Raw genomic sequence first — 18,626 nt, forward strand, 5'->3', positions numbered from 1 at the left:
CTACCACCCTCGGACCCTGTCCCCCACCCACGCCAACCCCCCCAACTGCCCCTGCAGCACCTCCTGACCCCCTCCCCCACAAGACCGCACCTGCTCCCCCCCCTCATGGCACCTCCCAACCCCACCTGCAGCATCCACGCACCCCCACACCTGCCCCTCCACCACCCGCAGCCCCCTCACCCATCCGCACACCCCCTCCCTGCATCAAACCCCCTCCACCCGTACCATCTGCAGACGCCCTCCCCCACACCGCAGCAACCCCTGCAACTGTCCCTTCCCCACCCGCGACCCCTCGCCCTTCCCCCACCCATAGCACCTCCGGACCCCCCTCCCCCGCCCAACCCCACCCTTAGGACCTCCCAACTCCCTTCCCCATCTGCCCCTCCACCTGCAGCATCTACAGACACTCTCCCCCATCCACGGCCCCCCCACACCCGCTACATTCTCTACATCCTGCCTTGCAGCCGCTGTTCACGCCGCAGCAAGAGGCGACGCCCCCATCACCATCTGCTGCCCTTACATTGCGCAATATTTTACCTCTAACAACAGTAGGAATGCAGGTAATACTCCATATAATCATATATTCAACCACACAAAGACGTGCAGGGGTGAAGGGGGCGTAGCCCCCTACGACGGTGTGAAGAACGCTCGTAGGGCGCGATGAAGCATCTAGTATATATATATTAGTACAAACCTGGCACTCCAACTGGGCAGCTGGAACCCAAATGATTATAACTGGTTTGTGTGCCTTCATGGGGTATAGCAACCCCCTGAATATGTGGACAATAGAGGCGGCACTTCAAGACTTTTTTTCACTTGTATTTTTAATTGCACAGATGTGTAATTAGTGTATACTACACCCTATATTGTGATCACTATGTTTTTCAATGTGTACGTTTGTATAGACGGTTACCCTGGTAACCAGTCCTGTGTTTCCCTTCCTTAGCCTGCCCCCGGTGCTGCCTTCAGTGAGGACGACACTTCCGCTACCCGATACCAGAAGTGGTGCGGAGTCCCGGGACGGCGTCCAGCGGTGAGCAGGAACGGAGGAGATTGTAAGTATAATGTTGTTTGTAATCACTTGCACGTGTTATCCTGATGATGGGGTATCATTCCCCGAAACGTTGAAAGCATTTGCACTGTTTGTGTGCCCTAAAGTTCTTTTTTCTATACAAGTCTTGGAGTGCCGCCTCTTTTGTCCACATATATATATACTACCTTAACCTTTAAATAAAACCACCTTTTTAAAAAAAAAAAAAAGAGTTGAGTAAAGGGTTAAAAAGTGGCTTAGGTTTGTACAAGAGGTCAGTGAGCACCTCCAACGCGTTTCGTCAATGAGACTTTTTTTTTTTATATGTATATGTTATATATATAATGAGAATGCTGATTTATAAACAGGGATAAAAAGCTATACCTTATACACACTTTAAATACACTTTATCATGAAACCGCTGCGGTCGCTATGCATAGTACACCACCTACGTACATTGTACACCGTTTGCGTACCAAGTCCCGTACAGTGTACGGACTTTGCGTACAAACGCCGCGCTGATGGTACAAAGTACACACAGCGTGCACACACCCAGAGATACATCGCGAACCCTTAACAGCAATGCAAGCGATAGCAATAAGCTTTTAAACCTTAGCGGGGAAATTAAAAAACACGACACCGGTTTGCTATTTAAAATGCTGGGTTCCGACACCACAGCGTATTATTACGAAAAGGGGGTTACAATATAAACAATACAATACAACAGAATAATGGCTACAGTCAATGGTACATACTTTTGGTTTCGCCTGCGCTTCCCGGTCCGGTCCTCGGTCATCTAATAGATAACTTTCTGAGTCTTGTGTCTGACCAGGCCTGCAGCAGGCTCTCTTTGTACAATTCATTCAAAACTTAACACAATGGATACTGTAATCTCTTTGTCCATTGGACACAGGGATGGTCATTTACAGTACAGGAGAGGTCATAGGTCGGTTTGAATAGGTGGGCAATGTCTGTTCCAACTGCTCTTGTGGGTGGTCTCCTCTGGATTCCCGCCGCATACATAATGTACAGTAAATACAGTTTATATCTATATTCTGCTCCTGCACATAACTATCCGCAGGAACATGCGATCTGCTTCCAACCAATACCGGAATGATACCCTTAAAATACCCTACAGCTGGATACCAAACACCACCTTATAGCCTTGTTCTGTCCCCTCCTATCCTGTAAAGGTGAATCCCTTTGTTCTGTTACCATTTAAACTGCTGTTACTTTCTGATGTGGTGCAGGGGGACTATGTGTACATTGTGCACTATTTGGATTAAATATGTAATGTGTTTTGATATCTTTCCATGCGTTCACAAACTCTACCGTAAATACTCATACCAAGCGCTAATGCGCAGGACCGCGGGAGCGACCATACGCAAATTGCAGATATGTGCACACAGCAGAACAAGTACACGCGCGGAGGCCATCTGTGTGTAGTTTGTACGTAATGTGTGTACTGCAATATTTTTCGACTTTGACAATAAATTTCACTGTTATATGTTGAACTACAATTTTTAAACTTATATATTATTATCATTAAATAAACTTCATATATATTTTTTTATTATATTTTGGCAACCTGATCATTTTTACATGTACCTTATATATAGTAGTATTTACGATTAATAAACACCAGTGGTCGCCGATACACCTATCACACCCTTGTTATAACAACTGCACAGTATCTTTTACCAATACTGATTACTTATGGGCTGGCTGACACCCTTATTATTTAATTATATTTGTAATTTAGCACCCGTGCTATTTTTTCCTTTTACATGAAAGCATGCTGCAACCTTCGTTGTTACTTGCTGAACATAGTTATTTTGGCCATTTGAAATACATTTTTGGCCATTTTTAATGAACATCTTTAATGCAGTACCTATCATTATTTTTACTTTTTATCATTGCCTCCCAATCCTCCTAATACATGTTTGGCTGTCGCTGGTATTCATCCATTTGTACCTGCCTGATGGTCACCGGTCAGGCAGATGTCTACCTGCTCAGTGCTCTCCTCCTCTTATAGAGTTGCCTGATTCCACTTGCAGGCCTCAGGGACTTTCCAGCAAAAATTACAGAAGCATCCTCTGCTCTGGCCCACGAGGGCGTTGTCTTGGAGTTATCCTTGACTCCTCCCTCCTCCTCCTTCAAACCACACATTGCACCATTCACAGTCCTGCAGTTTAAAACTCAAAAATATCTCCAAGAACAGACCCTTTCTGACGCTGGAGGCAACTTAGACTCTCATCCAGTCACTGGTCATCTCCAGAATGGACTACTGTAACCTCCTCTTACTGGCCTCCATCTCCCACTGGTTTATGGTACAATGTGTCCTCAGCACTGGTGTCCAACTTATCTTCCTCTTCAGATGCACTGCATTCTGTCTGCCCTTTACTACAGACCCAACACCGGCTACCCTTCCCCTTCAGAACTCAATTCAAACTTCCGCCCATTTTGCTCCACCCAGGATCGCTGACTCTCCACCCAACTGATTAACTCCTCCCACTCCCAGGATTTTCCCATGCTGCTCCTTAGCTCTGGAACCCTATCCCTCTCCCTATCAGACTCTCTGCAAAATTGCAAAACAGGCTTGCAAGACCCACAGCTTTATCAAAACCATCCAGCTCTCATCTCAATCCCGAGCCACTTTTTGGAAACCTGGGAATCAGGTTCGAAAAATGATCAATCCTGGGAATACCCGGGATTGGTGTGTTTTGTATAAATGAACTGATTTCAATGTGTCCCCCCTCCTCACGCAGCCAGCCCAGCTAACTCACAATCCTCCGTTCAGGTGGGTTGGAGGGTTCACTTGATGCGGTGTGAGGTCCTACGGCTGGTGTCAAGCTGCACAGTGTGACCCCTGACATCATGTCACGCTGCGCAGTGCATGGGCTGGGGTAAGGGGAGCGGGGCAGGGGGATCTGGGCAGCGGCTCAATGCGGCCCGGAATTGAAAAAACAAAGGGAGCTTCCAATCCCAAAATCCCCAGGTTTGGAAACTCCAATCCTGGGATTGAACCCCAGGCAATTTTTGGCCTAAATCCCGGGATCCCACCGATCCTGATCCCAGGATTGGCCACCCTACTCTCATCCTAACCCACTGCTCCATGCTCCTAGGTCCATTGCTCCATACATCTACTACTGTGTCACCTCTGTGAGTCTGCCCCTCCCCCTTAGACTGTAAGATGTGACGAGCAGGGCCCTCTTCCCTTATGTACTTTTCCTCTCCTCACTTTTACCATATTCTCCTCCCCACTGCCTACAATGACATCTAACCCTTGGGTTCCGTCATCCGGTTTACTATGACCGCTGATGCAGCAATGTTTCTAAACAATGTCCGGCAATGTTCAGTACTGTAAGCCAATTGTTTTCTTGTTTTGTCTATACAGTTTTTGCTTTTTAAGTTTGTAAGATGCTGCAGACCCCATGTGGTGCCATATAAATAAAGGATAATAATAATCAGGCAGGAACAAAGTATGCGGAAATTGGAATTAGTAGGACTTCCTCTGTGCATGTCCTCTGGAGACTGACCACATCCTTTAGAATGGGCCCTTGGCACTGCATTTCCCGGTGGGCCCTTCATGCCCCAGTAGGACACTGCCAGTAGGTTTATTAATAAAAATTGGAAAGCTGTCCCAGGGGCTATACTGGAAATACATTAATAGAGGCATCCGAGGGGTGACACCAACATGCCAGCTCCTCCTCAGTTACAGGGAGCCGGGTGCTGCCTAGTGGCATTATCTGCGGCACCCGGCTCCTGTCTTTGAAGAATTGCCGCCAGTGCAGCCAGACGAGTCTCCTGGGGCAGGCCAGCATCTCCGGGAATGCTGGGCACACTCCGGCGTGATGAAAATGAGGTGGGGTGACGTGGCCACGACTTCTCTTCACAAGGTCACGCCACTTTTTCTAGTGTGCACGGTGGGGCTATTCAGCGTTCCAGGTGTCCCTGACCCCAGTGACGCCCCTGCACATTAGTTAAAAAGTTTTAATATCATCACCAACAGCCAGCATGGTTTCACTGTCTTGTCAAACCAATCTACTTGTACTTTACCTGTGAATAGTTACTGGCTAGAGGTTTGGTAGTCTATGTACTGTGAGGGTTATTCAGGTCGCATCGCTAAGCGATGCACCCGCAATGTCCCCATTGGCGGCACCACCGCACACTCGCAGGTCCCTCCTGTGCGGCCCGGCCAATGCAATAGCATCGCATTGGCTGCGAATGCCTCTACCTAATTGACAGGTAGAGGCATATGCGGGGTGGGCAGGGGTGGCGATGGATCGTTGCGGATGTGGCGGAGGGAAAACGGGGTCAAATCAGCTGAGTTTTTTCAGCACGGCATCACACGCAGCCACACCGATTGAAAAAAAAAATGGTGGCGGCCCGCCTGCCTCCCCAGCCGGGTGGCGGAGGCAGGGGGTCGTCCACAGTTGCTGCGACCACAATTAAAATGCGGTCGCAGCCACTGGACGGCCTTGCGCTGTGATGGGCAGCCCCCAGCATGCAAAAAAAAAAAGAGGCATTTCAGATTCTACCTTTTTTTGCAGAATCTGCAATCCAACCTGAATAACCCCCTGTATTTGGATTGGGTCAAAATTATAAGCCACTACTAGTTGCTACAAATGATCATGGTTGTGTATCGAGAACTAGGCCAATTTGTAAGAGATGGCCTGGTACTGCTCAGCCTCTTCTCTCCGTTACACCTCTTTAGCCCAAGTGCAGGATATGACACAGTCTGCGCATGGACATATGTGTACGTTTATTCAGTGCACACGGGTAGAATAGAAATGAATATTTTAAGCAAACAAAACAGGCTCACATCCAACACTACATGATCCTAAATGCTCTATAAAATATGATAAGCAAAAGGACTGTAAACTGGATAAAAAAAAACTTTTGAAGTTAATTGTGGTTAATATCTGGAGTAAACTTTTTAGTTGTTTATCCCTAGGTTCGGCCATGAAACTAGTGAGGTTTAAGATATTTGTAAAGTATGCGGAAATTGGAATCAGTAGACTTTCATTTTGTCTGCACTAGAATACTGCATTTAAAAATCACTGTATCAAACATAAATGTTTGCATTATTAAATGTAAAGGTCTATTTAAGACCGAAATGTGTTGGACAGCTGTACTGTGAGTAGCCTTGCACAATGAAATCCGGATTTATTTGTTGTTTTTTATCTTTATTTTTGGTTTTATATTTTTATACGGTTGTACTTTTCTTAAAATAATTGGACGATTTTTTTTTTTTTTTTTTTAATAAAAGTTTTTTATTGAAGCATCATCATGTCAATTTAACAACATTGTGGTGAAACATTACAACGTTTTTGAAAGATGGTCTATCATCATACAGTGCCACATACATCACATTGTCATGTTATCAGTAAATAAAACGTTTTCGTATCAATGTTGTAAAACATATTCTTATTCGTCAAATCACATTAATTGAGAATGAAAGTCAAATTAAACTTAATGTATGTGGATGCCTGCCGTGTCACCAGAGCCCCACCTTTCCTCCCCGTCCTTCCCCCGGGCACTTCAAGTTTTACGCATAACCAAAATGCCCCATTTGAGATTTGACATTAACTAAGTGTAATGTCACAGGAGAATTGGAGGGTCATTAGCGACCATCTGAGACATATACCAAACTGTGTCCTTGAAGCTATTGTGAATTTGGGTCCTTAACGGAAGTGACAAAGTAGCTATATATGTCTCCCATGTTAGAAAGAACCTCTCAACTTTATTTTCTCTATCCAGTATCACCTCCACCCACTGCATCCTAAATAGGTAGTGTAATTTGGCTTTAAAAAGTGCCAACAGTGGCTGAGAGGATTGTAGCCAGGTTTGTAGGATGGTTTTGCAGGCCGCTGCTCCTATAGCCAGCAGGAGCCTTTTGCCCCCATGTGATGTATGAGTATTGGGAGGAAGCATACCAAACAGGGCCCATTCAGGTGTCATGGGGATGTAACTGATCAGGCTGTCGGTAGCATATTTCCTGACCTGAGTCCAAAAACCTCGGATTACGGGGCAATCCCAAAGACAGTGGAATAAATCTGCTGAGTTAGCTCCACACTTGTAACAGTTGGAGTTTGATGAATTACCTATTAAGAAACTCCTGTTAGGGGACAAGTAGGCTCTGTGCAGTATATTTAGAAACATAGTGATATATGGAGAGTAAGGCAATAGTGCACATGCTCTGGTATGTGAGCGAAGTATATCATTTGATGATGTGTTTGGGAGTCGTGAAAGCCAAGGAGCTAAGTTCGTGGAAGATTTGTCTGGTATAAACACTTGCCGTATGCAATTGTACGTTAAGGATATGGCTTTTTGTGTCAAGCTTTGACTTTGGAGTAGTATGTCTAGTGGGTTGTTCCAGTCCAACATTGTGAAGGGACGTATAATGGAGCTAATGTAGTGTTGGGCCTGTAAAAATGCAATAGGGTGAGCCGCCATCCATGGATGGCGTTCCCCAGCATCCTGGAACGTGGAAGGCCTCTTTGCCGACGTAGAGACCAAATCCCTCACAGTCCTCACACCCTGTGTCTGCCAACTAACAAATGGGTGGGAAGCCTGTCCATTCTGAAATTCAGGATTATCTACAAAGGTGAGAAAAAGAGATTTGTATGCATTTAATCCAAATTTGTGTCTTAGTACATGCCAGGTTTTCCTAGTGTGCCAAAGCAATGGGTTATCCCGTATTTCCTGTGAGATTTCGCAGTCATGTACATGAAGGAAACTTGTGAGATTAGTTCCTTCCAAGAATTCCCTTTCTAGTGATGTGTTCGCATAAAGATCCCGGCCGATTAGCCAATCTTTAATATATCTAGTATGAGCTGCATATGAGTATAATTGGACATCAGGAAAGTTTATCCCCCCATTATGTTTCATCTGTTGTAATTTGTTTAGCCCTATCCTTGGATGTTTTCCCTTCCAAATAAATTGTCTAAAACTACGATTAATCGACTTTTCGTCTTTGTTCGAGATCACATAGGGAAGTGCCTGTATTAAGAACATTAATTTTGGGAATGAAATCATTTTAATCAGGTTTGCTCTGCCTAAGTATGACAACCACAGTCCCTTCCACCCGTCCAATTCTGTTGCTATAGAGCGAATAACATTGGAGAAGTTGAGACTGTAGAGGAGAAAAGGGTTGTGTGAGATTTTAACCCCCAGGTAAGTAAAGTGTTGATGTGACCACATTATTGGGATGGTGGATTTAAAAGAAACTCGAGAGGAGGGAGTAATTGGACGATTTTTTAAATAAATTCCCTTTACACAAAGAGGGAAATATTCCTGTTTTTTTGGGACTTTGAAATACACTCTTCCTCAAGCATGCAATTCAAGATAAAGATACCTTGATAGGAGTCATCTATTTGTTATTGAGTGAGTTGTGGTACGCATATGATTGGTTTCTGAAAAGATACCTTTATATGAATATTCTATCATTGCGCTGTGTAAGTTAGGGCATGAATTGAGAGAAATTAACGACAGACTGGGAGAAGAATATTCTGAATAGAGACATTCCTGATCCCCACCAGATATTCTTATCTCCATTGAGATGGCCATAAAGATACCTTTACGGGACTTTCCATTTCATCTCCAGTGTGAGTTTCGGGTACGCCCATCTATGAGAGTCTGGGTTTAACTTAAAAGGAGTACAGACGTGTACAAAGATACCTTTACGGATTTCCACTCACTTGTTTCTGTGTGAGTGGGGTACGCCCTTCTGTTGCAATTTCTGTGGAATTAATTTTATTCATACGATACTGTTCTACACATGTATTCTTGTGTCGTCTTTTATCCCTCTGCGTGAATTGGGAGAAATCTATGACACAATAGAAGCAGAATCCTCTGAACAGAGACGTTCCTATTCTTCATCTGAGACCATCTATCTCCATTAACAAGGGATGTATTCTGTCATGTTTAATGTTTTGTATGCGCCTTGGACATAGATTAATATCATCCCCCCCTTTCTGTTGCATATTGTTTTTGTAAAAACGGTGATTTTTACGTTCATATTGTCAGTGTACGGGCAGCTTTGCGCCAAATAGGTGAACCATTCACACTTTTTTTTATTTATGCGGAAAATCTCCCCTTCCCCCGCTTTGGTTACTTAACCCATTACATTGTGGGGTAAGTTTGTGGTACTGCACTAATTTTTTCACATATGTTCCACGTTTTCTCATAGATAATGCTTATTGAACTAAAACGGGGTATTTCTTCCAATTTGCTACAAAAGAGGTAACATGGGTCCCAGTAAAAACAATATACAATTCCTATAGGAAGACAAAGAAAAGTGTATTCACATTGAAAATGACACCACTTTAACCATGCCAATTTTTATAGCTAAGTGAACTCATGAAGAGACTGGATTTGAGGATGATGATCCACTTGTCCCATTGTACATATTTTACCTTATTCACTTTACTCTCCAATGGGGTAATTCAAATATGCTGGTGCTATGCAGTCGTGATGGCAGGGGAACGCTTGTAGCAGCAGCTCACCAAGAATGCAGCATTATTTCACTTCGCACCCCATAGGGGTGTATCATAATATTAGTGATGTTGGCCCATCGTAAGCACCAGCAATGTGCCAACACTACTCCAAACTCAATATTTCCCCCTCCAAGAGTCATAAAGGTGGTAAGGTTTTAGTGTTTTTACACTTTAACAGGGTAAGGGCCCTCCAGGAGGAGATCTATCCAGAATATCTGTAAGCCCTGCATTAAAATCACCCCGCTACTATTAGTTCCCCTTGGCCGAGATAAACCCAATTTCCTGAAGAATATCTTTACTCGGAGCAAAGATGTGTGCATGGTAGGCTTACCATTCTGCCAATCAGATTCAGGAATCTTCCTCCTTTACCACCGTTAATATCAAGGAGATCTTTTTTGGGATATGAGTTTGGGATGGAGATATCTAACAAAAAGTGATTCTCAAGGAATACTAGGTCTTGTGGTTTTAAGGGTTGCAAAAAGCTTTGGGCATTTTTGGTATACGTTTAGCTTCTTAACGGTGTATGAAATCAGGCGTGTATGAAATAACGGATAGAAGATATGAGCAGTTGGGGAGTATTTGACTATACGCTGGATTGACAGATGGACTTGGTACACATAGCAATTTGTTTCTGTAGTCCAAAGACACAACAGCTACCTGTCCTACCCTAGCGTAGAGACAGGAAAAGGCCCATTATATGATACTGCGCGTCAAATCGTGTTACTCGATGGAGAATGAAAATGAGAAATATAGATTAGTTTGATTTCTAATTATATATTGGTGGAGTAGGCAGAGACCATGTGATTCCTACAAAGACAAAAATAAACAAAAAACTATTTCTATAATCTGGTGTAGTAGTATATCTTTCATGCATTGTATGAAATGGGATGGTATCGGAATCCCAAATGGACAGGATCTAGACAGTGAGAATGGTGACAATGGCACCCTGACAGATCCCGGTATGTATTTCAACCCTACCCCTATCCACCCCCCTCCCACTAGTGCCTAACCCCAGTACTTACCGTTGGGATCAGTCAAGATTCTAACCATTGGGATCCTGTGTGATACAGATATTGGAAACTAGTTGCATGTCTTTGTACAAAATCTCTCTTTGATTGTGGACCATAGCACTTACATATGGCAGTACCTGAGGTTGAATGGGAACCACCTTCTAAACAAAAAGCATAGAAATATCTAAACGAAGCTTCACATATACTTGTTCATTTGTAATGACAAGAGGTGCAGTTCTTCCAGAACAGGTTGTTAGTCCGTCAGAATAATCCTGAATAAAGAAAATGCTATCACCAGGTTTCATTATGTGAAGACCCCCTCTCATGCTACACGCTGTTCTACGGCGGAAGTTTGCTCTGTAACAAATGTATTCCTCAAGATATGTTACTGTGCGAGTGAGTGTATGGTGTGCACATTGTCATCTGTACCGATCGTAAAGTGACTAAGTACATTTTTACATTAAACCATATAAACCTGGGGTGGCCAATTCTTTCAGCTGGGGCAGGCACTTACATTTTATTATGAGTTTATTCTATTATTTTGTACTTGCAATGCATATCAATAAAGCTGTATTGGTATTTACAGTAAGACCCATTTGTGTATTTTCCACACATATGTACAACGCAACGGTGCCGTAAAATGAGTGACGTAAACATGTATACACTTAGGAGGTTATTTAGAGGTGGACGCTATTTACCAATTTCGCAAATGGCTCACAGTTACACACCTCATGAAGATACTGCTCTGCTGAGCTATCATTATGTTCAATCTACCTGCAATCCAAACTATAGATCCCATCATCAAGAACCAATGCATAGCCATTGCCAACAATAGGAAGGGTTGGAGCAGCCGTCAGCCAATCACAAAGAGAAGCCCACGAGCGAGTTTTATTCCTGGTCAGAGAGGATTCCCTCGCCTCTCAGTGACATCATCAGAACCGTGTTACCATTAAATTATGTAGCCAGGGGAGGCCAATCAGATATTGGCTGGTTGGCCATTTTTTTGCGCACCACTTCTGTAAACCAATCAGAGGTTTGCTTTCACGGTCAGAAATCCACTAGATTCATCCAGAGCCAATTATGATTAACAGAATATTTGCAAGTAAGCCTAGCATTAGTAAGAAACTAGCATTGCCAGTAACACAACTTTTACTATTACACTGGGGAGAACAATATACTGTAATATCAAGATGTGATATAACTTGGACCAAAAAAAAAAAAAAAAGGCGCGGATGTTTAGCACCAGCAGTAAATGCTACGCACATTGGCTATATCTTTCCAGGGATCTCTCCATTTCTTTATTACGTACCTATCTCAGTGCAGAATAATTACAAGTTACTATACGAATCAATATTTACTAATATATATATATATATATATATATATATATATATATATATATATATATATATATAAATAAAGAAAAAGACAAGAAGTTGGATATGATAAAAGTCTTTATCCTATTCCCTACATATTTACATATGTAAACTGTTGCAAAATAATTCTTCCAGTGGGAAAGTTTTACTTCAAGAAAGTGAATATAATTCAGTTAAACTGCCAATGATCGATAAAATCTACTGCTCCAAATAGTCTTTGGCTTTCGACTTGTCATAGCCGAAACAGAGCAGTGGCACGCCATTCATAGCAAAACAATACAACTTGTTTTGTAGGAGCAGATGGAAAAGAACAAAACAAATCTATAAGCCAATATCGGCCATTTGTCCAATAGCGGATGGGCACAAAAGTAAAATTACTTTGTGCACAGTTTTGAGGAAAAATCAATCCGGCGTGGCTTGGATGATGTAGAAAATACAATTCATGTAGTTTGATAACTCTTTATGACATCTCAAAGTTGTATTTTCCAGAAATTCTGCATTCCAATAGAGTTATTTGTCTGAAAGTCTCATTCTCGGGAGAGAAAAAAAAAAATAAGCATTTCCCCCAAAAAATTTAAAAAAATTGCTGGACAGGCAGAAAATAAAAGCGACTGGTCCAGAAATCTTCACAAGAAATATTGTGAATATTGGTCTAAAAATAAAAAATGTACCGCGACGGTCAAATCTCTACATCACTTTCCTTGTCGTTGTCATGATCTCCATCGTAGAACTCATTTGATGCTTCTGGCCTAGAAAGGAGAGGCAAAGTGTCAGTGGAGACAAAGATTACGGTCATATATAATACATTGCGAGTTAATTTACTTGCATATTTAAGTTAAGCATGATTACATCAATCCTGAGAACAATTACGTGACGTAGTCGTTAATCGCACCATTACAAATCGTTACATAAAAAGGTCTGGGAGGTTTCCATCTAAAGCGACCACGATGCATTCGGCGTTTAAAGCCTAGACCGGATGCATAATGGGTGTGGATCATAGGGTTGACAGTAACTATGTTGACACAGTCATTAGGTAGACCTGAAAAAGGTCAACGTAAGTTTTTTTTATATCTTTTTGGTGTCGTTTTCTTCTAAAAAAAAAGTGACCGGGAACCCCAATTAGTGCACCGTATCCCCTCGAGCAAGGTGCCTCGCTCTGCTACCGCTGCGCACGGTACAGGTTACTATTCTTAATCGTCGTCCACGTGGATCGTAAAGTATGAAAACGTCCCAAAAAATATGAAAAACTCATGTCGACCTTTTCATGCGTCGACCTAGTAACCATGTTGACCTAATGATTGTCGACCTAAAGACCGGATACTACCATGCATATGAGCCTTCCCGTACAGGAAGCAGTTTTGGGATAATGGACACCCAGGCAGCAATCCACGCACACGTCTTATTTTTTAAAGCAATATAAATAAGACCTTTTTTGATGCATATTAATAATAAGAAAATCCTGTGTACAGTACTCATGCGTAAACATGGGGAATAATGATTTCAGTAGCTGCAAAGAAGGATGAATGCAATGCTTAAAAACACAAAATACACCCGGTGTATGCAGGATCCTGTAAGACACAGGGCCAGATGTAACGACGCACATGCAGGATGCCGCTCGAACGCGGACTTTTTTTTAAAAGGGCAATCACTTACAAGGCAATACCATGTCTTTTAAGTAATTGCCCCTTTAAAAAAAAAAGTCCGAGTTCAGCCAACATCCCGCACGGCCGCCGAATGCGAGTGTATTACATCCGGCCCATAATGTGGAGAAAGCTTGTTCCCATAAACTTGTCTTTCCCCTTTTGTATGCAGTCTAAAATAAGATCTAGGTTTCTTGTATTGTCCAGTTTTCCTTTCCTTCAAATCATATAGACAATATACTGCAGGAAAACAGATTAAAAACATAATCCATAAATGTTTACAGAAAAAAAAAGCAGAGACAATTGTCAGCAAGTTGTCTCTCTTGGCAATATACAAAACCACCACTAGGTGGCAGAATTACATTTCAATTTCAAACATTTCACACCATTTACATGTAAATATACATAATGTGAGACAAGAGCAGCCTCAGTACTACGAGCAAGGGAGAAAATAGAATTCTTTATTCAAGAAAAAAAAATAAAAAAAAAAAAAAATAGGATTTTAAATACCCACCGGTAAATCCTGTTTTCGTAGTCCATAAGGGATATTGGGGACAGATTAGTACAATGGGGTATAGACGGTTCCAAAGAAGCCAGTGCACATTAAATTTCTTCAACTGGGTGTGCTGGCTCCTCCCCTCTATTCTCCCTCCTACGGGTCAGTTATAGGTAAAACAGTGCCCGAAGGAGAATGACATACAGATGGGTCCATGTTTATCTTGATCTTTAATAGGATTAACTGAGACTGGGCACTCAGACTTAATCCCCTGCTGCATTGTTCTCTGTATTGTATTGCAGCTGAGAACAATAGATGAAGGGTTTCTGTTAATGAACCATGTGGTGCCTAGGCGCAGCAAACTAGCCAAGATAACTGTGGACCCATCTGTACTTGAGAGAAGGAACATAACAACGAGTGAGGTGAGATTTACACATCAGCACACCATAACATAACCGAAACAGTAACATTAACCGCAACAGCTGAACACATAACAGAGAACCTGCAGAAAGTCACGACACAAAGGCGGGCGCCCAATATCCCTTATGGACTACGAGAAAAGGATTTACCGGTAGGTATTTAAAATCCTATTTTCTCTAGCATCCATAAGGGATATTGTGGACAGATTAGTACGATGGGGACGTCCCAAAGCTTCCAGAACGGGCGGGAACGTGCAGAGACAACTGCAGCACCACCTGCCCAAACTGGGTATCCTCTTTGGCCAGGGTATCAAATTTGTAGAACTTCACAAAAGAAGTTCTTCCCCAACCAGGTAGCAGCTCGGCATAATTGCAGGGCAGAGACCCCACGGGCAGCCGCCCAGGAAGATCCCACCAATCTCGTAGAGTGGGCCTTCAGAGACTGTGGAACAGGTAAGGCTGTCGCACATAGGCCTGTTGGATAGTAAGCCAAATCCAACGACCAATAGACTGCTTTGAAGCAGGGTAACCCTTCTTCTGTGCATCATACAGCACGAACAAGGAATCAGTCTTTCTGATCCGAGCAGTTCTCCTGACTTAGATTTTCAAGCCTCGCACTGCATCCAATGCTTCCGGAGGGAGAAGTGCCAGTACTGGACGGAATCACAATAGGTTGATTCAAGTGAAATGCGGAGACTAACTTCAGCTGGAACTGCCGTCTAGTCCTGAGCTCCGCTCTGTTCTCGTAAAAGACCAAGTAGGGACGTTTACACAATAAGGCCCCTAATTCTGAGACACGTCTAGCAGAAGCCAGGGCCAGTAACATCACCGTCTTCCATGAGAGGTACTTGTCTTCTACAGTCATCAGAGGTTCAAACCAGGAGGACTGTAGAAAGCATAACACCACATCCAAATCTCAAGGTGCCGTAGGCGGCACAAACGAAGGTAGTATGTGAAGCACCCCTTGCAAGAAGGTCTGAACTTCTGGCAGGAGAGCCAACATCTTCTGGAAGAAGTCGGAAAGAGCTGAAATCTGGACCTTGATGGATCCAAGACGTAAACCTTTATCCATTCACGTCTGCAGGAAACGAAGGAATCTCCCAAAGTGGAACCGCAGATAGGCCTGATGAGGAGGCCAAATTGGGATATGGATACGTCCTGATATCCAGGGACATTAGGAATTCCTGTTGGTCCAGGCCTGCGATCACTGCTCTCAAAGATTCCATCTTGAATTTGAAAACCTTCAGGTAAGGATTCAAGGACTTCAGATTCAGAATGGGTCTCACAGACCAGTCTGGTTTTGGTACTACGAACAGACTGGAGTAGTAACCCTGTCCTCGTTGTTGTAGGGGTACTGGAACAATGACCTGAGACTGGACCAACTTGTTTATGGCCAGTAGAAGCGTACCACGCATATTTTCCAAAGCTGGTAAGCCTGGTTTGAAAAATCGTTGGGGAGGAGCACCGTCGAACTCCAGCTTGTAACCTTGAGAAATAAGGTCCCTTACCCAGGCACCTTGGCAGGAACTGTCCAGATGTGGCTGTAGTGACGTAACCGAGCTCCCTTACGAGATCCCCTCGGGGTGGGTGGGCACAGTCATGCTGAAGTCTTGGCGGAAGAAGAACTGGTGCTCTGGTCCTGAGATCCGTCAACGGCTGGTTTCTTAGGTTTTCCTCTGGAGCCTCTAGCTGCGTTGGAGGCCCCCCTGGCCCTAGATCGAAATCTGGGGGACCGAAAAGGACTGAGTAGACCAGTTATTGCTAACCTCGACACTCCAACTGTTGTTGAACTATATATCCCAGCATGCCCTGCTACAGTTTTTGTTATTTGGCCATGCTAAAACTGATGCAGGGCATGCTGGGTTGTGTAGTTCAACAACAGCTGGAGTGTCAAGGTTAGCCATCAAGGGAGTAGACGGTCCCGGGTAGGTACGTCTAGCAGGCGGAGCTCCCGAAGGGAGAAACATGGATTTCCCAGCAGTAGCTTTGGAAATCGATGCGTCCAATTCACCTCCAAAAAGACATTCACCTGTGAAGTGAATAGATTCCACAATATGTTTGGAGTCAGCATCAGCAATACACTGACGTAACGATATGGCTCTGCGTGCAGACACAGCCATAGCCGTGGTCCTAGCATTAATATTGCCAATCTCTTTAAGGGAGTTACAGAGGACTCTTGCCGTGTCCTGAATGTGTTTTAGGAAAGTTACAGTAGTAACTAAGATCATATCACACGAGAGACTTTCCTGAATTTGAGTAGCCCAGGAATGAATCGAATGTGTCATCCAGCAACCTGCAATGACCGGTCTTTGAGCTACACTTGCAGCAGTGTAGAGATTTCAAAGTGGTCTCCATTTTCCTATCTGCCGGGTCCTTTACCATAAAGGAGCCCGGAGCAGGAAGTACCGCCTTTGGAGAAAGGCGAGAGACTGAGACATCTACTGCTGGAGATTCATCACAGAATTTCCTGCTTTCAGGGGCAAAGGGGAAGTTATGGAAAAAAAACGCTTGGACACCTAATACTTTTTATCTGGATTTTTCCAGGCTATTTTAAATAAATCATCAAATTCCTTGGAGTCAGGAAATGTGACTGTCATTTTGTCTTGTGGGAGGAAAAATGACTGCTGATTATTAGCATCCTCCAGGGGGCGCTTTAACACATCCCGAATAGTCAATATGAGGGATTTAATACCCTGTGTAGGTGTGGCGTCCCCACTCACGGGATCCACATCATTCCCCTCATCCTGTATATCCTCATCAGTATCTGCCAGTAGTGCAGGTAAAGCACGTTTTTGTGCACCCGCAGTAGACAGGGGGGATGTTTAGCAGCTAGATTTGCCACTGCTTGTTGCAGTTCCTGAGTTTTATTGGCATTTGCAGTGGGTTGAGATGACATATCAGACATCATAGTTTTGATAGCCCCCAGCCAGGAGGGCTCTTTACTCTCCCCCACATTGTTATCAGCATTTTGTGATGACTGACTACACTGCTCACATGATATTGAACCAGATGTGCTAGGGGAAAATCTAGCATTACACACACTGCATAACTTCTGTTTTACCATTGTGAAGAAGAAAAACCAGGTATAACACACATACAACACAGCCTGAAATACAATACAAGCCTGCCCTATTGCATGTGAGAGGAGACACAGGAGAGAGGACACCAGCACCCAATGCTGTACAGCCCCAGTGAGTCTGTCAACGTTTTACATATACATAACCAACAGTGAGACCATCTTATGAAAATTCCCTCTTGGGAATGATATTTGTGCACAATATAGCGGCTATCCCCCTCTAAACCCGGTACCAGTGATCCAGCGTGTGACCATTATGCAGAGGAAGGCGCAAAAATGAAGCCGAGCCCACTCTGATATAGCTCCGCCCCCTGTAATGGCGTCGGAGCTACTGTGTAATATTTATACTGGCCATGTCTCCCTGTGGGTTTGTAGTCTCACATAAATGCTTGGTACAAGATATATTAGCCAGTCTTACGCAGGGGCTACAGCGGGCTTCCCCCAGGAGGGACCCATACCCCTCACCCGCACTTCTGCCGCATAGTGAACCAGGGTGACCCGCCTAGCGGGGTCCCCGGTGTGTACTCGCCACCGATGATCACCTTCAGGCAGCGTTAGGGGTGTGCGGCATGCTGCGACAACCAAGGCGCCATGCCCCGCTGAACAAACAGCCCCTCCGGACGGTGGTCCTAAACTGACCTGTAGGGGGAGGCATAGAGGGGAGGAGCCAGCACACCCAGTTATAGAAATGTAAAGTGCACTGGCTCCTTTGCACCTGTCTATACCCCATCATATGAATCTGTCCCCAATATCCCTTATGGATGCTAGAGAAAATAAGAATTTACTTACCGATAATTCTATTTCTCATAGTCCGTAGTGGATGCTGGGGACTCCGAAAGGACCATGGGGAATAGCGGCTCCGCAGGAGACTGGGCACAAAAGTAAAAGCTTTAGGACTACCTGGTGTGCACTGGTTCCTCCCCCTATGACCCTCCTCCAAGCCTCAGTTAGGATACTGTGCCCGGACGAGCGTACACAATAAGGAAGGATTTTGAATCCCGGGTAAGACTCATACCAGCCACACCAATCACACCGTACAACTTGTGATCTGAACCCAGTTAACAGCATGATAACAGAG

At 43.9% G+C, this 18,626-nt stretch overlaps 1 protein-coding gene across 1 annotated transcript in view; it reads right to left on the bottom strand.

The window, feature by feature from the left end:
• Positions 1 to 11,977: 11,977 nt before the first annotated feature.
• HDAC3 (histone deacetylase 3) overlaps positions 11,978 to 18,626 on the bottom strand; it is a 67,092-nt gene continuing 60,443 nt past the window's right edge. Inside the window, exon 15 of the mRNA XM_063928854.1 lies at positions 11,978 to 12,666. Within this exon, the coding sequence (XP_063784924.1) occupies positions 12,597 to 12,666 (70 nt within the window). The 3' untranslated portion in view covers positions 11,978 to 12,596. The remainder of the gene's footprint in view (positions 12,667 to 18,626) is intronic.

This window comes from Pseudophryne corroboree, chromosome 6 (genome assembly GCF_028390025.1).
Source record: "Pseudophryne corroboree isolate aPseCor3 chromosome 6, aPseCor3.hap2, whole genome shotgun sequence".
NCBI lineage: Eukaryota > Metazoa > Chordata > Amphibia > Anura > Myobatrachidae > Pseudophryne > Pseudophryne corroboree.